This window comes from Megascapheus bottae, chromosome 15, assembly GCF_031878675.1.
Source record: "Megascapheus bottae isolate mThoBot1 chromosome 15, mThoBot2.hap1, whole genome shotgun sequence".
In the NCBI taxonomy this organism is placed as follows: domain Eukaryota; kingdom Metazoa; phylum Chordata; class Mammalia; order Rodentia; family Geomyidae; genus Megascapheus; species Megascapheus bottae.
This window is the reverse complement of record NC_143523.1, coordinates 21,111,951-21,134,212: the sequence shown is the minus strand read 5'-3', so window position 1 is coordinate 21,134,212 and position 22,262 is coordinate 21,111,951. Positions and strand designations below refer to the sequence as shown.

The 22,262-nt window shown below is 45.5% G+C and overlaps 2 protein-coding genes across 2 annotated transcripts; one reads left to right on the top strand and one right to left on the bottom strand.

Annotated features, from left to right (window-relative positions):
• The first annotated feature begins 13,161 nt into the window (after window positions 1–13,161).
• Elovl3 (ELOVL fatty acid elongase 3) lies at window positions 13,162–17,084 on the top strand. Its single transcript, XM_090346899.1, has 4 exons — window positions 13,162–13,262; window positions 15,087–15,218; window positions 16,260–16,411; window positions 16,669–17,084. Exons 1-4 carry the CDS (start codon window positions 13,162–13,164, stop codon window positions 17,082–17,084), a joined length of 801 nt encoding a protein of 266 aa, XP_090203025.1.
• Window positions 17,085–17,907: 823 nt separating this feature from the next.
• On the bottom strand, window positions 17,908–19,760 carry Pitx3 (paired like homeodomain 3). The gene is made up of 3 exons (XM_090346898.1): window positions 19,642–19,760; window positions 19,264–19,466; window positions 17,908–18,908 (listed from the first exon to the last, which is right to left on the bottom strand). The coding sequence occupies exons 1-3, from the start codon at window positions 19,757–19,759 to the stop codon at window positions 18,315–18,317; spliced, it is 915 nt and encodes a 304-aa protein (XP_090203024.1). The 5' UTR covers window position 19,760; the 3' UTR covers window positions 17,908–18,314.
• Between the last annotated feature and the right edge of the window lie 2,502 nt (window positions 19,761–22,262).

Sequence of the window (22,262 nt, the reverse complement as noted above, 5' to 3'; positions counted from 1 at the left end):
AGCAAAGAAGCCTCTGACCTAAATGACACCACAACCCAAATGACTTAACAGAGACCTACAGAGTATTCCACCCAACAATGACCCAATTCACATTCTTCTCAGCAGCCCATGAAAAATTCTCCAAAATAGAGCATAACATAGTACACACAGCATAAGTAAATACAAGAGAATTGGCATAATGCTCTCCCACCATAGTGGAATCAATTCTCAACAACACAAGGAAACTGAATAACACCTGGGTCATGGAAGAAATTAAGGAAGAAATTAGAAAGTTCTTACAATTCAATGAGGATGAAAATACATTACAACAGAACCTCTGGGATATCACAAAAGTAGTGTTGAGGGGAAAGTTCATAGTCCTAAACACACACATAAAACAAAAACAGCTCAAGTAAATTACTTCATGATGAAATTAAAACTGCTAAAACAACCAAAAATAAATCAAATTTAAAACTGCTAGCTGGAGAGATAGCAAAAATTAGGGCAAAAAAATCAATGAAATTAAAACTAGAAAATATACACAAAATCAATGAAACACAAAACATTTATTTATTTATTTTGTTGTCATGGGGCTTTAACTCTAGGCTTGGGCTGGGTGCTGTCCCTGAGCTCTTCAGCTCAAGGCTACCACCCTACCCTTGAGCCAAGCCCCACTTCCTGTTTCCTAGGGATTAACTGGAGATAAGAATCTCAGGTACTTTTGTGCTGGGGCTGGCTTTGAACCTTGATCCTCAGATCTCAGCCTCCTGAGTAGCTAGGATTACAGGCATGAGCTACTGTTTCCGACTTTGACAAAATATATGGAGAGATTGTGACCAGGAGTTTTGCCTAGTGGTAGAGTGCTTGTCTAGCATGCATGAAGACCTGGGTTCAATTCCTTGGCATCACGTACATAGAAAAGCCAGAAGTGGTATTGTGCCTGAATGGTAGTGCACTAGCCTTGAGGAAAACCGAAGGACAGTGCTTAGTCCATGAGTTCACTACTCAGGATTGACAGAATAAATAAATAAATGAATAAATAAATAGACTAAAATAGACTACTTGCAAGATTAATGAAAAAAAGAACAGAGGAAATTATATTCACAGAGCTAGGAGTTTGGCCTAGTGGTAGAGTGCTTGCCTAGCATGCACCAAAGCCTGGGTGCCTCAGTACCACATACACAGAAAAAGCCAAAAATGGTACTGTGGCTTAAGTGGTAGAGTGCTAGCCTTGAGAAACCCAAGGAGAGTGCTTAGGCTCAGTTCAATGCTAAGGACTGGCAAAAGAAAAAAAACAAAAAACAAAACTTTACTCCCTAAAAAAGGAAAACCTAAGCCTGGCGTGGTAGCTCACACCTATAATCCTAGCTACTCAAGAGACTGAGATCTGAGGATCAACGTTCCAAAGCCAGCCTGGGCACAAAAGAACCTGAGACTCTTATCTCCAATTAAACTCTAGAAAATGTAAGTAGGGCTTGGGCCAAGGGTAGGGAGATAGCCCTGAGCTAAAGAGCTCAGGGAAATCGCCCAGGCCAGGGGTAGGGCAGTAGCTCCATGACCTACAACAACAAAAAAATGGAAAACTTAGCAGAAATGGACAAATTTTTAGGAACATAGAAACTAGAAACTGCCCAAACTGCACCAAGAAAATATAAATCAACTAAGCTAATCAATAATGTGAAAAGTTTCTTTCTTTCTTTTTTTTTTTTTTTGGTTGGTCATTGGGCTTGAACTCTGGGACTGGGCACTGTCCCTGAGTTCTTCAGCTCAAGGTTACCATCCTACTCCTGTGTCTAGACATTGTCCCTGAGCTCTTCAGCTCAAGGCTACCACCCTTGAGCCACAGTCCCACTTCCCATTTTCTAGTGATTAATTAGAGATAAGATTCTCAGGTTCTTTTGTACCCCAGCTGGCTTTGAACCATGATCCTCAGATCTCAGCTCCTGAGTGGCTAGGATTACAGGGATGAGCCAGTGCACCCGTCCTGGGGCTTGTACTGAGGGCCTGGGCACTGTCCTTGGACACCCTGCCATTTGAACCACAGCACCGCTTCCAGCTTTTTCTGAGTATGTGGTACCAAGGAATCAAACCCAGGGCTTCATGAATGCTAAGCAAGCATTCTACCATTAGGTCCTGCTCCAAGTCCTCTTAAAAGACTTTTAAAGAGAAACTAATACCAGTACTCCTGAAGCTTTTATGTAAAATATAAACAGAAGGAAGAATCTCAAATTCATTCTATAAAGCCAGTATCACACTAATCCCAAAACCAGGTAAGGATCCAACAACAACAAAAAAGAACTATAAACCAATCTCTCTGATAAACATAGATGCAAAGCTCCTCAATAAAGTATTAGCCAACAGAATCCAGAAACAAATAAAAAAAATACATTATGACCAAGTAGGCTTTATCCTACAGATGCAAAGCTGATTTGATATAGCCAAATTAATAAATGTCAAAAGAGCCTAGGTCAAGAACCACGTGAGCATCTCAATAGATGCAGAAAAAGTCTTCAACAAAATACAACATCCAGTTATGTTAAAAGCTTTGGAGAGAGTCTGGTAGCATGGCTTGGTGGTAGAGTGCTTATCTGGTGTGTTCAAAGCCCTAAGTTTGATTCCTCACTACCACATACACAGAAAAAGTTGCAAGTGGTGCTGTGGCACAAGTGGCAGAGCACTAGACTTGAGAAAGCCCAAGAACAGTGCCCAGTCCTTGATTTCAAACCCCAGGACGGGCAAAGGGAAAAAAAAAAACTCTGGAGAAATTAGGAACAGAAGAAACATTCTTTAAAACAGTAAAAGCCATATATAACAGACCAACAGCCAATGTCATACTAAGTGGGGAAAAACTTAAACCATTTTCCCTAAAAGTAGGAACAAGGCAATGTTGCCCACTGTCTCCATTCCTCTTCAATATAGTTCTGTAATCATTCGCTAGAGCAATAAGGAAAGAAAAGGACATAAAAGGGATCCACACAGGGAAAGAAGAAATTAAATTATCCCTATTTACAGATTACATCATCTTATATCTAAAGGATCCAAAAAACTCTGCTACCAAACTGCTTTGGTAAAGTAGCAGGATACAAATTTAACCCACAAAAATAAGTAGCCTTTCTGTTTGCCAACAATGTACACACAGAAAGGGAAATAATGAAAACAGCCCCATTTGTAATATCCTCAAAAAAAAATCGATGAATTAATCAAAGATATAAAGATTCTACTTAGTGAAAACTATAAAAATCTAAAGACAGAAATCAAAGAGGACTCCAGGAAATGGAAAGACCTTCCACGTTCATGACAGATAGAATCAATATTGTGAAAATGGCCATATTGTCAAAAATGATAAACTGGATTGTCGGGAGACTTAGGTCCTTTTGGTACAGGTAGCTACAGGTTATTATTTGGGCCTATGGGTTGGCTGTCCTGGGAAGGGTCTCAATTGAGTAGGGAGTAGTCAGCAAAAGTTCCTGGGCCAGGAGCTGGGAGTTTGGCCTAGTCGTAGCTTGCTTGCCTAGCATGCACGAAGACTCAGGTTCGATTCCTCGGTACCACATACATAGAAAAAAGCCAGAAGTGGTGCTGAGGCTCAAGTGGTAGAGCTCTAGCCTTAAGAAAGTCCAAGGACAATGTTCAGGCCCTGTGCTCATGCCCAGGACTAGCAAAAAAAAAAAGTTCCTGACCCAAAGTCAGCTTGACAACCTCCTTTATTAGCATAGCAGTGGCCACAAACTACTAAAATATATGTGAGCCAATTGGTGGACCCTGGGGTCCAGTCTTTTGGACAGGTAGGCCACAAGCTGTTTCAAGACTCCTTTTGTTATTTCTTTTTTTATTTTTATTTTATTTATTTATTTATTTTTGTTTTGCCAGTCCTGTGCTTGAGCTCAGGGCCTGAGCACTGTCCTTGGGCTTTTTCAAGGCTAGAGCTCTACCACTTGAGCCTCAGCACCACTTCCGGCTTTTTTCTATGTATGTGGTACCGAGGAATCCAACCTGGGTCGTCGTGCATGCTAGGCAAGCACTCTACCACTAGGCCAAACTCCCGGCCCATCCTTTTGTTATTTCTTTTGCCTTGTCCATGAATAAAGGAAAAGGCTTTGTGACATTCAGTAGGAGCAGGGATGGTGCTGACACAGGGCTTCCTCTAGTACAGAATGTACAAGTAACTCAACCAGTTTGCCCCAGACTTTCTCTGTCACCATGGGCTCCTTGGGGCTGCATGGAATGGAGCCCCAGCCCCATCTTGTGTCTTCAAGTTGAACAACCAGGAGTTGTTTTTGCTTCCTTGTATCTGCACATCTTTTCCCCCCAGTGGCCCTTATAATAGGCACATTGATCCTTGTCTAGCTTTCATTGTTGTTATTATTTGTCCTTTTTAAAATTACTATTATTAAATCTATCTCTGGAGGGCTGTTACACCAACCTTAGTTGATTTCATGTTCTGCCAATTCTGCTGAGTTGAGTCACAGTTGTTGTAGACTTTCTGGTCACTTTTCTTTTTGCTTTTCTCTTTTCTTCTTCTTCTTCTTCTTCTTCTTCTTCTTCTTCTTCTTCTTCTTCTTCTTCTTCTTCTTCCTTCTCCTTCTCCTTCTCCTTCTTCTTCCTCTTCCTCTTCTCCCGCCCCCATCTCTTTCTTTCTTTCTTTCTTTGCCAGGCCTGGGGATTAAATTCAGGGCCTGGGTACTGTACTTGAGCTTTTTCAAGGCTAATTTTCTACCATTTGAATCACAGCACCACTTCTGTATTTCTGGTGGTTAATTGGAAAAAAAAAAAAAGAGTCTCATGGACTTTCCTGCTTGGGCTGGCTTTGAACCACTATCCTCAGAGCTCACCTCCTGAGTAGCTAGGATTACACATGTGAGCCACCGGCAGTCAGCCTTCTCAGGGCTCCTGTTATGTACAAAACCCACATTCTTGTTTTCTCAAGGGGGTGGAAAGTCCCAACGGTTCTTTCCTGTAGGTACAAGCCAAGTGGGAAGTTAATAGAAGCCAAATTCAGCAATGAGCAAGAAGCATCACCTGTTATTATGACTTCAGTCTAGGAGTTTGAGGCTAGCTTAGGCAACATAGCAAGATACTGTCTCAAACATAAACAAAAGGACTCAGACTGTGGTTCAAATTGGAAAACACTTGCCTAGACTATCTTAAGCCTAGGTTTAATCCATAGTACCTGAAAAAGAATAAAAGTGGTGATGCAACCCTCATCCCAGGATTATCATGGTTTAAGGACAGGCTGAAGAAAGGTAGCATGAAGCCATCTTTGAAAAACAAACTAAATGGGGTTGGGAGGAGGGAAATGGGGACTAAGACATGAGAAATGGTATCAATGTATGTGAAGTAATGCACCCTCTATCTGGTGAATATAATGTAACCCTTCTATTAATTACAATACAAATATATAGGAAAAAAAAGAAAAACAAACTAAAGACAAAAGGGTTAAGGTCATGGCTCAAGCAGTAATTTGTCTAGCAATTGTGAGGCTTTGATTTAAAAATCCCAGTACAGGGGCCGGGAGTTTGGCCTAGTGGTAGAGTGCTTGCCTAGCATGCACAAAGACCCAGGTTTGATTCCTTGGCACCACATACATAGAAAAAAAAAAAAAAGCCAGAAGTGGTGCTGAGGCTCAAGTGGTAGAGCTCTAGCCTTGAGAAAGTCCAAGGACAGTGCTCAGGCCCTGAGCTCAAGCCCAGGAGTGGCAAAAAAAAAAATCCCAGTACAGTAAGTTATTAAGTAAATATATGAATAAGATAAAATAAACAAATAGAAAATAAAAAGCATTTTCTGCATATCTGGCATTCTAATATGTTGACATCACTCTGTGTGTGTGTGTGTGTGTGTGTGTGTGTGTGTGTGTGTATGCAAATACTGTGGCTTGAATTCAGGACCTTGGCACTGTCCTTTAGATTTGTCTGTTTTGTTTTATTTTGCCAATCCTGGAGTTTGAAGTCAGGGCCTGGGCACTGCCCTTGGGCTTTCTCAAGGCTAGTACTCTACCACTTGAGCCACAGCACCACTTCTACCTTCTTATGTGCATATGGTACCAAGGAATCAAACTCAGGGCTTCAGGCTTATTAGTCACTAAGTCACAGTTCTTGCCCTATCCGTTAGTTTTTTTTTGTTTTGTTTTGTTTTGTTTTTTGCTCAAGGCCAGCACACTATCACTTCAGGCACAGCTCTGCTTTTGGTTTCTTGGTGATTAGATGAAGATAAAAGTCTCACAGGCTTGGAATTTGGCTTAGTGGTAGAGTGCTTACCTAGCATGCATGAAGCCCTAGGTTCAATTCCTTGGTACCACATACAAAGAAAAAGTCAAAAGTGGTGTTGTGGCTCAAGTGATAGATTGTTAGTCTTAAGCACAAAGAAGCGCAAAGACAATGCCCATGCCCTGAGTTTAAACCCTAAAACCACCAATAATAACAAATTCATAGGTAGTGATTAGATCAAAACCGACTGGGTCTCGGTTGGGTGTCAGTGGCTCACACTAGGTACTTACGAGGTTGAAATCTTAGCATCACAGTTCAAAGCCAACCCAAACAGGAAAGTCCATGAGATTCTTCCTTTGATTAACGAACAACAACTAATAAAAAGGCCAGCAGCGGAGCTGTGACTTAAGTGGTAGAGCAGCGGTCATGCAAAAAAGGTCAAGAACAACGTATAGGCTCTGAGTTGATGCACCAGGACCTGCACAAAAACAAAACAAAATCTAGCACTTGTTAAATATTACCTAAGTGTGCTTTTAGAAGAATCATTTCCTTTTTCTTGGCCATTAGTCAATTGTGATTATACCTGTTCCCTAAAGCTTTTACCAGCAGTAGGTATTAAATTTTGTGGCTGTTAATCAGAATCGTACTATGCATAGTCTCTAATCTGCATTTCATTAATTACTAAGGAAGTTGAGTCTTAAATAAATAAATAAATATATATATATATATTATGTGTGCATGTGGTTATTATTTGTTTTTACACTTAGGTGCCTGTTCATTCAAGGCATCAGACTTTGTGTGTGTGTGTGTGTGTGTGTGTGTGTGTGTGTGTGTGTGTGTGTGTGTGTGTGTGGTTCATGGGGCTTGAACTGGCCTGGGTGCTGAGCTGTTCAGTCAAGGCTAATGCCCTACCCTTGAGCCAAGCCCCACTTCTCATTTTCTAGAGGTTTAGTTGGAGATAAGAGTCTCCAGTCCTTTTGTGCCTGGGCTGGCTTTGAACCTTAATCCTCAAATCTCAGCCTCCCGAATAGCTAGGATTACAGTGTGAGCCACCTTGCCCAGCAAGGCATCAGACATTTTGAGTGGTCACCATGCTGCCTTCAAAGATGACTATTTTGGGGCTGGAGGGTGGCTTGAGTGATAGAGTACCAGCTGTGAGCATAAAAACTGAGTACAAGGACAAGAAGAAAGAAAGGAAGAAAGAAAGAAAGAAAGAAAGAAAGAAAGAAAGAAAGAAAGAAAGAAAGAAAGGAAAGTGGGGATGGGAGTTTGGCGTAGTGGTTAAAGTGCTTGCCTAGCATGCATGAAGACCCGGGTTCGAATCCTCGGTACCACATACATAGAAAAAAGCCAGAAGTGCTGAGGCTCAAGTGGTAGAGCTCTAGCTTTGAGAAAGTCCAAGGACAGTGCTCAGGCCCTGAGCTCAAGCCCAGGACTGGCAAAAAAAAAAAAAAAAAGAAAGAGGAGAGAAGGAAGGAAGGTAGAAAAGAAGAAGGGAGGCAAATAGAAAAGTAAAGGGAAATAACACTTGAGAAGGGTTAGAAAAAACAGCATAGTATAAAATTCGCATAACTAACTTCTTCAAGACAGAGCACAGTACTGTTAGGCCAAGTCCCAAGGTTAAAGAGAAATTCAAAGTTGACCCCCTCTGAAAGACTAATTTTTTTTTTTTTTTTTTTTTGCAGAGGGCGGGGAGGCAAGTACCATACTGCTAAACAATCAGTACGATGTACCTTTGTTTCATGGTTTAAACAAGAACGGTCAGAGCTAAACAAAAAAGGAATGACTTTATTTGGTTGTAGTTTGATGTTGATGAGAATAATTTTTTTGTGTGTTTTATGATCCTGGGGCTTGAAATCAGGGCCTGGCTGCTATTCTGAGCATTGAGCAAAAATCAAGGCTAGCACTCTACCAATGGAGCCACAGCTCAACTTACAGCTTTTAGTTTATTAGAGATAAGAGTCTCACGGGCTTTCCTGCCCAGATTGGCTTCTAACTTTGATCCTCAGATCTTAGCCTCCTAAGTAGCTAGGATTACAGGTGTGAGCCACTTGTCCCCAGTCCACTTCTGGCTTTTTTTCTGGTTAACTGGAGATAAGAGACTCATGAGTTTTTCTTCCTGGGCGGGCTTCAAACCATGATCTTCAGATCTCAGGCTCCTTGGTAACCAGGATTACAGATGTGAGTCACCAGCATCCTTTTTTTTTTTTTTTTTGCCAGTCCTGGTGCTTGATCTCAGGGCCTGAGCACTGTCCTTGGGCTTTTTCAAGACTAGTGCTCTACCACTTGAGCCATAGCACCACTTCTGGATTTTTCCTATGCATGTGGTACCAAGGAATTGAACCTGGGTCTTCATGCATACTAGGCAAGCACTCTACCACTAGGCCAAACTCCTGGCCCCCCCCCATTTTTTATTAACAATTATTGTTGTCTACTCAATACTTTATTAATTATAATGCTCTTTAATAGACATGCTTTCATTGGATCCTCATAAACACCTTTCTGAGGTGGATATTATATCCATTTTACAAATTGGAATGCTGCAATTACGATGTCTGATGATATCTCTCCAAGATGGCCTATCCTATAAGGAACAGAATTTTTTTTTTGGTCAGTTGTGGGACTTGAACTCTGGGCCTGGGCACTTCAGCTCAAGGCTACCGCCCTACCCCTGGAGCCACAGCATCACTTCAAGTTTTCTAGTGCTTAATTGGAGATAAGAGTCTCACAGGCCTTGTAGTGTCTGGGCTGGCTTTGAACCATGATCCTTATGGGCCAGGAGTTTGCCCTAGTGGTTGAATGCTTGCCTAGCATGCACGAAGACCCAGGTTTGATTTCTCAGTACCACATACATAGAAAAAGCCAGAAGTGGTACTGTGGCTCACGAGTTAGAGCCCTAGCCTGGAGAAAACACTAGGACAGTGCTCAGGCCCTGAATTCAAGCCCCAGGACTGGCAAAAAAAAAAAAAAGTGAGCCACCGAGCCCTGCAAGAGATAGAATTTTATAGAGACATTCTGGTGACTGTACTACTTCTAGAAGAAATGCTGTACTTTGTGTCATATGGAAGAATAACACAATTTCTTCCTTTTTTTGTAAATATGAGGAATTTTATTTTATTTTATTTAGCCAGTCTTGGGGCTTGAACTCAGGGTCTTTCTTTCTTTCTTTCTTTCTTTCTTTCTTTCTTTCTTTCTTTCTTTCTGTCAGTCCTAGGCCTGAGCACTGTCCTTGAGCTTTCTCAAGACTAGAGCTCTACCACTTGAGCCACAGCACTAGTTCTGCCTTTTTCTAAGTATGTGGTACCAAGGAATCAAACCTGGGTCTTCATGTATGCTAAGCAAGCACTCTACCACTAGGCCAAACTCTGGCCCCTGTCCTTTAGCTTTCTTTGCTCAAGGCCAGAACTCTACCACTTGATCCCCAGTATCACTTTAGGCCTTTTCTGTGTATGTGGTACTGAGGAATCAAACCTAGGGCTTCATGCATGCTAAGCAAAGTGTCTACCACAAGCCACACTCTTGGCCCTTTATTTTATGTTTTTTGCTGACATACTGTTAGACAGAAAAAAATTGACACTATACAAAATAAGTCCACGAACTATCATTCATATCATATTTTATCACATTTAAAACATCTGTGTTGGGGCCGGGAGTTTGGCCTAGTGGTAGAGTGCTTGCCTAGCATGTACGAAGACCCGGGTTCGATTCCTCGGTACTACATACATAGAAAAAAGCCAGAAATGGTGCTGAGGCTCAAGTAGTAGAGCTCTAACCTTGAGAAAGTCCAAGGACAGTGCTCAGGCCCTGAGTTCAAGCCCACGACTGGCCAAAAAAAAAAATCTGTGCATGTTAGGGGTTATATAAAGAGGTGAGAAAACACTATGCCAAAATTTTAGTATGTGCACAGTAAGAAACAGAACAAATAACTGTAAGGGTTTCCCATGAGTTTATTGCAAAAATAGTGCAAACTACTTAGCCTAGTAAGCCATAAAAACAAACTTGATAAGGAACCAGCTAAGCTTAAACATGACAGTAGATACCCAGGGTTTCAGTGGAATAATACTGTCTAACCTAATAGATTAGAGAAACGGTAGCTGGGTACAAAGGCCTATTTTACAAGAAGATAATAAAGCCTATTTAGCATGCGTTTTGTTAAAGAAGCCACCAGAACATACTGATGGAGATATTGATAGGCAGCTGAGACTAGGGAACAGAAGTTAGATTTAAAAGGCATAGACACAGAGATTAACCTGAAACTTCTGGCTAAAGTGTGTGTGTGTGTGTGTGTGTGTGTGTGTGTGTGTGTGTGTGTGTACATGTGTATTTCAGTATTACCTTAAAGAGCAGGTAAGCTGGTCTATATGCTGAAAAAAATTGATTATATTGGATAACAGACCTCCTTAGCCCATTCTGTTTTGTTTTGTTTTTGTTGTCTTGTTCATTTGTTTTTGGTCAGTCTTGAGGTTTGAACTCAGGGCCCTGAACTTTTTTGCTCAAGACTAATGCCCTACCCACCTTGACCCACAACAGAACTGGTTTTCTGGTGGTTAACTGGAAATAAGAATCTCACGGGGGGGGGGGGGTCTAGTGGTTAAAGTGCTTGCCTAGCATGCATGAAGACCCGGGTTCAATTCCTCAGTACCACATACATAGAAAAAAGCCGGAAGTGGTGCTGAGGCTCAAGTGGTAGAGCTCTAGCCTTGAGAAAGTCCAAGAGCAATGCTCAGGCCCTGAGCTCAAGCCCATGACTGCCAAAAAAAAAAAAAAAAAATCTCACAGACTTTCCTGTCCAAGCTGGCTTTGAACCTCAATCCTCAGATCTCTGCCTCCTGAGTAGCTAGGATTATGGGCACAAGCCACCAGTGCCTGCTAACATAAGCCCTTTTAATTTATAAACAACCCAATTTCAGGCAATTTGCAGGCAATTTGTTATGGCAAGAATCAGGCATTTTATTGTAGTAACACAAAATGTAGTATTGCAATAGTGTTATTTTATAATATTCACTCTTTTACTTGTTCATTTACCTACCAAAGATTGATTTGTATCATGTGATGACTTTTAAGTCAGGTCATATGTCGAGTGATCAGGAACCACTGAAAGGTTTTAAGAAGGAAAAAATGATCTAATTTAGGTTTTAGACAGAAAAATCTACTAGATGATAGAACAGAAAGTGCAGGTTTTCAAAGGATGGTCTAGGAAAACTTAAGGAGCCAAAACCTCTGGGCTGAGGGCTGAGGAATCTGGTGCTAATTTTTTTTTTCTGATTGCAATACAAGACAGAGAAGCACAATATTAAAGAAGGCAAGAGTATAACAAGTTACTGTGACTGTAGTATTAAGTTAGTGGTGTAGAGACTAAGGAATTCAAATTTGAGTCATTTAGAAGGTACGAATAGGACTTTCCTTCCGTAGACAGTTGACTGAAGTTTAGAAAGTAGAACTGAAATTCCCATCTGGATCCTCAAGAGCCATATAGCCTTTGAACTTTACTTCACAAGGCCACATAACAGTAACATATGCACCTATCTTGATCTTATGTATGTTTTTCTTTGCATTTATATTACAAATATAAGTGTCCAGATTCTAACTCTTATTCACTTTGAGAAAGCCTGAGAAAGAAATAAGGGATGCCCAAGCAAGGGCTAGTTATTCATTTATACTAATATGGGTCTTGAACTCAGTACCTCTTGCCCTCATTCAACTTTTTACTCATGTCTGACTACAAGTTGAGCCACACCTTCAGTCTGGATTTTGTTGGTTGATTTGAGATAAAGTGTTGACTTTTCTAATCTGAGTGGCTGCAAACCATAATCCTATATTTCAGCCTCCTGAGTAATTAGGATTATAGCTGTGGTCCACCATAGCCTGGCTAAGGTCTTCAAAGTGTTTAAGCATGTCTTTCATTAGGACTAGATATATAGATGAAGAACTAGAGTTGACTAGACATAGTAGAGAGAGAAAAGAGCAGGTCTTGATGACCTGCTCTGGATCTTGCACCCCCAACATCCTGAGAGGCCTCCAGGAAATTTGAAGACAATAATTACAGAAGCTAAGAGGGTGACCCCATTTCCATCCCCAGGTTATTACTGGGCATCAGAGAGGAGGAAGTTCAGGAATTCAGGAAACTATAAAGAAACATCAACAACTACTTCCCCAAACATTAACATCAACAACCTCAATAATAAAACTGATTACAACTCATCTCTCTCCACCCACAAGTAAAGACCTGAAACTTGAAGACAGAAATGTCTAAGAGAAACTCTTCATTGCCCAGCTTGATTACTCTTCTTTATCCTAGACCTGGGTTTCCCAGGATCTCAGAGATCCTGGAAACTGATATCCTCACTTCTGGATGAAGGCACCAAGAGCCAAAGGCACTGCCACCTTTTCCTCACTGCCACTTTTTCTTCATGGCCAAGCAGGTGAAGATTAAAGCAATCTGAGGTAAAGGCTAAGGTTTGTCAGTGCCAAAGGAAGACTGGTCTGCCTGGGTACTCTTGTGGAGCCATGGGGAGATAAACCAAAGAGGTGATTGTGCAGAGGCTGAGGGTGGCTGGTGGAGGAATTGGGAAAGTGGGAAGAGCTAGGCCTGCTACAAGATTTAGGGCAAAGTGTGGGTATTGCCTGGAGAAGGTACCCTAGAGGATGACCAATCAGCTAGGAGAATGCAGCAAGGGGGCGGGGAAAGGGCAAGTCTTTGGCTAAGATTGGATCACAGTTAAGCACGGGGAGGGGTCGTGAGCTGGCCTGGTCTGCTGCTCTGTAGTTCACGTTATATACAGCGGAGGCAGTGGTAGTGGGAGCAGGCTGGGCTGCAGCGCACGTGACTGGATAGGCGGCACTGTCGCCTGCCCAGGAACCCCCATTGTCCTGGATCAGTTCCATCAACTTCTTGAGGGTTGTTCCATCCTTGATCCCGCACCTGTAGCCCAGCCGCCCTTCTTCCCAAAGGTCTGAACCTCATCGTCTGCAGAGCGAAATGGGCACAGCTATGAATCACACAGGGCAAACAGAGCAAATGTGCCAGCCATACATCTTCGAAAAGCTCGGGGACTTGCGGCCCTTTGTGGAGAAGTACTGGTGAGACCTGGTGAAGGGAAAGAGTTATGCCAAGCTCCAGACCTTGCTGAATGTTTTAGGGGAGAAAGAGGAAAAGGACTGAAGGACAGAATGAATTTCTTCCTTCTTCCTTTTTCACTTTTCTTTCTCTTCCTCTCTCTTTCCTTCTTACCTTTCTCTGTCTCTCATTTTCTTTCTCTTTCTCTTTTTGGTTACTGTCCCCAGGCTTGATCGTGGTCTGTGTGCTGTCCCTGAGCTTTTGTACTTAAGGCCAGTGCTCCACCACTTGAGCCAGAGCTCCACTTCTGGCTTTCTTGGTTCTTAATTGGAGATAAGACTCGCACAGACTTGCCTGCCTGGGCTGGGTTTGAGCCTTGAATCTCAGCCTTCTGAGTAGTTAGGATTATAGGTTTGAACCCTTGGCCACCAGATCACTATGAATTGTTCAAGGTGGAAGACAGTATAGTACTTCAAAGAGATTTAGAGCTGCACTAAGGAATACAAAAATAAGAATGCACAGAGAGGGATGTGGAGGAGATAGAGGCAAGGGAGAACTAGTGTTTTGAGAACCAATCAGTCGCTGAGGAATGAAATTACTTTGATCTATTTGGTTACTGTACTTGTCTTTCGTAGTTATAGAAGCATTTATGTGGGCATAATGCTCATGTCCAGAAATAATCTGTACACAATGATCATGCTCTCCTTGCAACACCACAGAGCACTTTTAAGCTTTCCCCAGGCATTTTGGGGAAACTCCTCAGAGGTGTTTGTGTATTAACTTTAGTTCAACCCAATGCCATGATCCAAGCAGGCAGAAGCTGTTGCCACATTCTTCTTACACCATGACCTTGGGTTTAGGTGTGGGTTAGACAATTCTGTCATTTACGTCCAACCTCACTGAGAAAGCAATGATTAGAGAAATCTGACTCTCGCCCTTGCCCTACATTAGGTAGAATGAGCATTAACCCTTCTGTACAAGTAAGGGAACAAAAAAAAGTCACACATAGGCCAGCTGCCATTGGCTCTTGCCTTATAATTCTGGCTATTCAGAAGGCTGAGATCAGAAGATAGCAGTTCAAAGCCAGCTAGGGCAGACAAGTCCTCATGAGATTCTTTTTTTTTTTTTAACTTTTTTTTTTTTTTTTTTTTTTGCCAGTCCTGGGTTTGAGCTCAGAGCCTGAGCACTGTCCTTGGACTTTCTCAAGGCTAGCACTCTACCACTTGAGCCTCAGCACCACTTCTGGCTTTTTGCTATGTATGTGGGGTACCAAGGAATCGAGCCTGGGTCTTCGTGCATGCTAGGCAAGCACTTTACCACTAGGCCAAACTCCCAGCCCCCTCATGAGATTCTTATTTCCAATTAATCACTCAAAGACTAAGTGGCACTGGGGCTCAAAGTGTTTGAGCATTAGTCTTGAGCAAAAAGAGCTCAGGAACAGTACACAAACCCCGAGTTCAAGCCCCATGACTGACAAAAAAAATGATATACCAAATAAGTGGCCAAATTAGAACTCCAATCTAGAGCATTCACATAAAGAAAGGGGGGAAGCTGGGCGCTGATGGCTCACACCTGTAATCCTAGTAACTCAGGAGACTGAGATCTGAGGATTGCAGTTCAAAGCCATCCCTGGCAGAAAAGTCAGTGAGATTCTTCTCTCCAAAACAGCCAGAAGTAGAGTTGTGGCTCAAGTGGTGGCCTTGAGCCAAAAAACTCAAGAACAGCAACCAGGCCCTGTATTCAAGCTCTATGACCTGCAGAAGAAGAAAGAAAAAGAGATGAATAGGTATTATTTTAAACGGTACCACCCATAAGTTAGTTCATCCCCTGTGCCTTCTATCTGCCAGGCTATCCTCATTCCTCATAGTTCTGATCTACTTGCTGTTCATCATTGTGGGCCAGAACTATATGAAGACACGGAAAGGCTTCAATTTGCAAGGACCTCTCATCTTATGGTCCTTCGGCCTTGCAGTCTTCAGGTAAGATAATTCCCTTCCCACTTCTTGTTCTTTAGCCCTTAAACTTCCATCTTGTCTGTTTAGTTTTAAAATTTTTCTCTTGTGCTGGTACTGGGGCTTGCACTCTGGGAGTGGGTACTACCTCTTAGCTTTTCTACTCAAGGCTCTACTATTTGAACCACAGCTCCACTTCCAACTTTTTTGGTGGTGAATTGGAGCTAGGAATCTCATGAATTTCCTGCTAGTGTTGGTTTCAAACCTCATTCCTCAGATTTCAGACTCTGTAATAGCTAGGGTATTAAGCTAGCTTAAGTGCCTGGCTTAAATTACTTACTTTATGTAGTTGTACAAAAGAGTTTCACTTCAACAAGCCAGATTATGAATATAATACATCTTGACCAATGCCAGCCCCATCTTATCCCTTTGAGTTTCCCAAAAAGCTCAACTGCATTGACTCCTAGCTTCTGTCCTCTTTGGGGGCTGGGGTAGAATGGGCGGTTGAGGGCTTGACCTCAGGGCCTGGGTACTGTCCCTGAACTTTTTCACTCAAGGCCAGGAGTCTACCGCTTTGAGCCATGGCACCCCTTCTCGTTTTCTGGTGGTTAATTGGAGAGAAGAGTCTCACCAGCTTGGCACCAGTAATCATGCCTGTAATCCTAGATTCTCAGGAGGCTGAGGTGTGAGGATTATAGTTCAGAGCTAGCCTAGGCAAGAAAATTCATGAGACCAATTGAGCCATAGCGCCACTACCAGCTTTTTCTGTTTATAAGGAATCAAACCCAGGCCTTCATGCATGCACTCTACCACTATGCCACATTCCCAGCCCTTCTATGTTCCATTTTTAATTCAGCTTCCTTACAGTTCTTGGTCTTTTCCTGACCTTCATTTCCTATAGAGTACTGGTTGGATCTACCAGATTGGCCCTAGGATCTCTGAAGCTGTAACCTCTACTCTGGATGAGGTGAAGAGGTGGTGAAGCTTGAGACCTAAGTACCTATCCAGGCCAGGGGTGGATTGGTGCTTGGGAATGACCTTATACCTTCTTTCTCTGTCCTATTTCAGTATCATGGGGGCAATGAGGACATGGTATTATATGGGCACTGTGATGCTGACAAGTGGCCTAAAGCCAACTGTGTGCTTCTACTTCTTCACGAAAGACCCTGTAGTCCAATTCTGGTCCTGCATCTTTCTCCTCAGCAAGGTTGTTGAACTTGGTGAGTGGCTGGCTTTGTTCCTTTGGTGCCCAGTGATGTGTATGCCTCCTCAGAGTTCTCTCCTCCCCCGTGAGATGGAGAGACCTCTCGCCACCCTCCCCCACCCTAACAACACATCTCACCCAAGCCCCTCTCCAGATTCTCTGGCACAAAGACCCTTCTCCCTATCCTGACAATTCCTCTAGTGTCCCCCCCACACAGTGTAAAGGGAAGTCCCAGCACTGAGTGGTATGCCAGCTATGACTTCCATTTCTCAGGAGACACCGCCTTCATCATCCTGCGTAAGCGGCCACTCATCTTTGTCCACTGGTTCCACCACAGCACAGTGCTGTTGTTCACAACCTTCGGATATAAGAACAGAGTGCCTTCGGGTGCCTGGTTTATGACCATGAACTTCAGCGTGCATTCCATTATGTACACCTACTACACTCTGAAGGCTGCCAAAATGAAGTACCCTAGAAGGCTTCCCATATTCATCACAAGCCTGCAGATCCTGCAGATGTTTCTGGGAACCGTCCTTGGCATCCTGAATTACATTTGGAGACATGAACATGGATGTCACACCACAACAGAACACTTCTTCTGGTCCTTTGTCCTGTATGCATCCTACTTAATCCTTTTTGCCCGATTCTTCTACCAAACCTACATGAAGCCCAAGGCCAAAAGCCAGTGAAGGGTTAGAGAGAAGGAACTACAAGGATCTCTCCTTTTCCCAGGGCACTAAGATTAGGGCTTATGTTTAGTGAAATGATTAAGGTAGTTCTCTGTATGGCTTTCCCATAAGATGTACACTCCAATATGGCCAAAAGTGTCATCCATGGAATGGGATACTTTGAAGTTTCTGTGTCTGATGTGAAGGTCAGCCAGGCCATGGGAAGGAGGTAGGATGAAGGTGGGTGACTGGAGTTATTTCTATCTCTGCGTAGAAAATCTTTATTCTTCTTAAGTCCATTTTAAAATGAGAGCTATCCACAATGTTTGGGGGATTTGGGGAATGGAGGACTTCTATGATGGGAGAAGATTGCTGACAGTGGGGTGATCCTCAGAGAGGGAAGGTGTGTGGAGACGTGTGGAGGGTGGATACAGGCACACACAGACACTCAATAACAGTCCTAGGCCTGGTAGGCACTTCATAAATGTCTGTTACAGACCAGAATTTTATTGCTGTTAGAGGCCTAAGCCCCCCAAAGGAACAATGAGAAACAGGTGCAGAAAGGCGGAGTAACTTCTCTGAAGTCATAGGCTTCTTAAATTGTAAAATTGATCCCCGCAAGGAAGCAATTCAAAACCACACCTACCATTTGTCCTCCCGCGACCACAAGGTGGCGCCGCAGCACCATTTCTGGCCAAGGCCAAAGCTCCATCCACTTGCGCACCGCTTTGCTGCAGGAGTCCCGGAAGGAGGTGAGACTGAACGTGAACCCGACAAACCTAGACTTTCCGACTTGTTGCTGTGCGCCCGGCTCTCCATTTTTAGATAATGGGGGAGTGGCGGGGGGGGCGGGGAGTAGGGAAGAGGGCCCAACCGTAACTCTAAATCATCAAGCCTCTGACAGTCCGCGCACGTTTATTTCATTATCTTTGAAAAGGGGGTAGGGGAGTTTGGAGAAGGCGGGAGAGAAGCCAAGGGTGAATTGGCTCCTGGGGGAGCTGGTCCCAGTTCCTGGCCTTAGTCCCGGGGCGGGGTGGGGGCGGGGGCGCAGTAGAGCCCAGTCCACCCCGCGGGGCTGGGAGGGGACAGGCCCCTTTCAGGAGCCAGTCTCCCCCCCTCCCCGCCCCGCCCCGGCTGCCCTAGCACCCCTCTGAAACCCTGGGGCCAGGGCCAGCCAGTCTAGACTACCCCAGTCCGCGGAGGAGGCGAAGCACTGCCCCGCCCTCAGGGGGTGATCACCGGCCCCGCCGCTCATACCGGCCGTTCCACGGCGTACTGGCACGGGCTGAGGTTGGCGGCCGCGGGCGGCCCGGGCACGGCGGGGTAACTGAAGGAGGCGTGCTGTTTGGCCTTGAGCCGCAAGCTGGCCAGGCTCGAGTTACACGGGTCCCGGTAGACGTAGGGGGAGGAGGCGGCCGCGGCGGCGGCGGCGGCGGCGGCGGCCGAGGCGTAAGGGCAGGACACGGCTCCGGAGGACACTGCGGCCGGAGCCAGCCCGGGAGGTGCCCCGCCCAGGCCCTGCAAGGCCCCGGGCCCTGGCACCGTGCCCGGGGCGGCGGCGGCCGAGGGCACCATGGAGGCGGCGATGGAGCTGGGTGGTGAGAAGACAGGCTGCGAGGCCAGCGGCCCCACGTTGACCGAGTTGAAGGCGAAGGGGAAGGTCTTGGCGGCGAGCGGCGGGCCGAGCGCCTTGGGCGGCCAGTTGCCGTAGGAGTAGCCGGGGTACACCTCCTCGTAGGGCGGCACCAGCCCCCCGAGCGGCGCCGCGAAGCCGCCCTTGCACAGCTCCGCCTGCTGGCTGCGCTCGCGCTTCCGCCACTTGGCGCGCCGGTTCTTGAACCACACCTGCGGGCGCGGGAGAAAGGCGGTCGGGGCGCCCGGCGCAGCAGGACGGGGACCCCGGCGGCCTGTAGATCAGTGGGAGACCCAGACGAGGGAGTCGAGCCTAGGCCGTGGGAGGGGGGAGATGAATGAGGCCAAGTGTCTGGAGACTGGGTGAAAGGAAGGAGGGGAGGGCGCGGAGCCTGGGGTCCCTGGAGAGTCGTCGGAACCCTAAGAGGCGAGGGGAAACGTTGGAAGGCGCGGGGCGGGGGGCACGGATGGGGGCCCAGCCCCGCGATCAACACGTTGAGGGCCCCGCAGGAGGGAGGCCGGGGTCTCCCGAGTGGGGAGCGAGGGTGGCGGCTAGCCAGGGCCCTACCCGCACTCGAGCTTCGGTGAGGTTGGTCCACACGGCGATCTCTTCGCGCGTGCTCATGTCGGGGTAGCGGTTCCTCTGGAAGGTCGCCTCCAGTTCCTGCAGCTGCTGGCTGGTGAAGTGCGTGCGCTGCCGGCGCTGCTTCTTCTTCAGCGAGCCGTCCTCCGGGGAGCCCCCGGGCAGCGGGGCCGAGGCCTTCTCGGAGTCTGAGGAGTAAGGATGAGGCGGGTCACCCCAGCGCCCAAGACTGGGAGGCTCTCCTGCTGGGGGAACCTCTTCAATGGCCCCCCTCCGGCTTGCTACTCCGGTACCCCAAGCCCCCCAATAGGGAGCTGAACTATTACCCCCCCCCCCCGACCCCTCTTCAAGGGGCGCGCTCACCACTGTGCTCTTGGCCTTTGCAGCCGTGATCTGGGAGCGGAGGGTGTGGAGTGCCCGCGTCTGACAGCGACAGGGCCGGGCTCCGGGCCTCTGCCTCGCTGAGCAGCCCGAACTCCATGGAGGGAAGGTTCTGGAGGGAAAAAGCAGACCAGGTTAATAGGGGTAGGGAGATGTAAAAAATCACAGCATTTCCCAGTTCCTCTTGGGTTTCACCACTCGTTCCTTGCTCTCTTCCTCAGTCACCAGCAGAAAGCCACTCTGAGTGCGTTGACCTTCGATAGTGTGAGAAATAGCCTAAGAGGAAAATGGTGTGCAACGGGAGGTTCTATGCACACACTTTGTTGACTTGAGGGGTATTTAGACCTAGGGCTGCCACACAGGCGATGTTCCCCATTTATTGAATTATTGAAAACGCACCCGACTGGCCACCACACCCTTGATTCACCTCCATGGCCCTATCTAGTCATACACACCTCTCTTCCAACCACACCTGTGACACCTCCCATGGGACAGATATTATTTTGAACCAGTCATAAGAATGATGATCACCTATGGTAGTTACTGTGAACCGTCATTTCATTATCTCTCCCTTAACAGCGTATATCAATATTAGGTCATTGATACAAGTAATTGAATATCCCATATCCAAAATATTTGTGACCAGAGGCTTGAGATTTCAGATTTTTAGAGGGAGGGGGGGCATTGGGAATATTTATATTAATTTACATGTTAAATATCCCTAATCTGATTTTTTTTTTCTGTCGTGGGGCTTGAACACTGGGCCTGGGCACTGGCCTTGCGTTCTTCATCTCAAGGCTAGTGCTCTGCCACTTGAGCCATAGCACCACTTTCAGTTTTCTGGGGTTAATTGGAGTCTCATAGACTTTGATGCCAGGCTGGCTTTGAACTCTGATCCTCAGATCTCAGCTTCCTGAGTAGCTAGGATTATAGGTGTGAGCCACCAGCACCAAGCTCTAACATGAAAATTTCAAACTCAAAGTGCACCAAAGAAGTTTCAGAATAGTTTGGATTTTGGACTTTCAGATTAGGGATACTCAACTTGTATTACCTTTTTTGGCTGAGGAAACTGAGCTTTGAAGTGATTTGATTAAAGTCACAGAGCTTGTAAGTGGTGAACTAGAATCTAAACCAGGTTGGTAGGACTCTTGCATGTTTTTCCTTTGTTTGCATTTTTACTATGTGCTCCTTGGGATTCAGCTTAGACTTCAGCCTGGCTTTGCTTGAGTCTCCTTCCATTAAGACAGTTCCTGCTTTTGTTTATTTTGTTTATAATTTTGAAGATATTTTGTTTGAATAAAGTGTCCCAATATAAAAACAAAATTTGAAAACCATGGAGTATTTGGGTCCTATCTGTCTCTTGTCTGCCCACACATATCTCATGTCCCATGTGTCATTCCTGTATCTTGTGCTGGCCTTCCATCAGCCCTCTCCAGGTGATAGGCCTACCCTTCCTAAGACCCTCCTCCTCTCAGTCCTCCCTGTCCCAAACTTAGCCTGACATTGCCCAGGAGTCTACCAGGTTCCTCTTGAGGTTTTCCCTGTAGGATCCCCCTCTGAGTGGAGAGAAAGAGGTACTACTTGGGCTCAAGACTTTGGATGCCTCTTGGTCAGAGAACAGGAGGAATAGGAGTCAAGGGACAGAGGAGACAGCTAGGTGGGAGAATCTCTTGGCCCCCCAAATTCCCTCCACATTATCAAGAACTTAGTCCAGGCTTCATGGAGAGGCATTAAGAGGGAGGATTAGCCTAGATTGAGATGTGTTTCGTGGCTGCTGTGAGTTTATTAGGGGCCTTTCTCAAGAAGGTACCGAAGGCACCGGCCTGTGTGTACACATGGTAATACCCCTGGAGCAACTCAGAGATCCCAGCTGAGCCAGGCTGAGAGGGGGACAGAGGTCAATGTATGGAATTGAGAAACAGTCCCTGCTCTTTCACAGGCAGAGGGTTCTCAACCTTGGACCTTTTTATTGGGGTTGAAAAGACATGGCTGGAGTGAAACCAGAGAGAGAGGAAAGAAGGAAGGAAGGAAGGAAGATAGGAAGGAAGGAAAGAAAGAGGAAGGAAGGAGGGAGAGAGAAATCAAGCCACGAAAAGAGGTATGCTCAGCTTATCTCCTTTACCAGGTCTGAAATCAGCAGTGAGACCTTGGGAGTGGGGAACGGGCTCCTCTGGAAGGGAGAGGCCCTTGGTGGTGGTGGGGGGGGGTCTTGTGGCATTCCTGATCAGCAGTTCTTCCCAAAGATGAGCAAGGCTCAGAACTGAAAGCTAGAAAAAGAGGGTAGTTTGAGGTTTGCCCTTTCTTCAGACTCAAAAATGACCTTGAAATTCAAACCATGCTCTGATTTTTCCAGGAGCCATGGGAGCAACACAAGGGACAGAGAGGTTTGTGGAAAACTAGGTCCCATTCCATTCATCCTTTAGGCTCTTTTGGCTCCAGACTTCCTAATTTTCCATGCTCCCCCCATCCTTTTGCTCCCCCCACTAGCATTCCATACCTGGGTCTTGATTTCATCCTCTATTTCGGCAGAGGGAGACAGGGTGAGGAGGGATAAACACCAAAGTAAAAGACAAGGCCAAGAAAGCAGTTCAGACTGGGTGTTC

Coding starts and splice junctions, on each gene's coding strand:
- Elovl3 (XM_090346899.1), top strand. CDS start 13,162: ATGGGCACAGCTATGAATCACACAGGGCAAACAGAGCAAATGTGCCAG. Junction 15,219..16,259: donor TTCGGCCTTGCAGTCTTCAG/GTAAGATAATTC, acceptor GTCCTATTTCAG/TATCATGGGGGCAATGAGGA. Junction 16,412..16,668: donor CAGCAAGGTTGTTGAACTTG/GTGAGTGGCTGG, acceptor TCCATTTCTCAG/GAGACACCGCCTTCATCATC.
- Pitx3 (XM_090346898.1), bottom strand. CDS start 19,759: ATGGAGTTCGGGCTGCTCAGCGAGGCAGAGGCCCGGAGCCCGGCCCTG. Junction 19,467..19,641: donor CAAAGGCCAAGAGCACAGTG/GTGAGCGCGCCC, acceptor CTTACTCCTCAG/ACTCCGAGAAGGCCTCGGCC. Junction 18,909..19,263: donor TCACCGAAGCTCGAGTGCGG/GTAGGGCCCTGG, acceptor CCGCGCCCGCAG/GTGTGGTTCAAGAACCGGCG.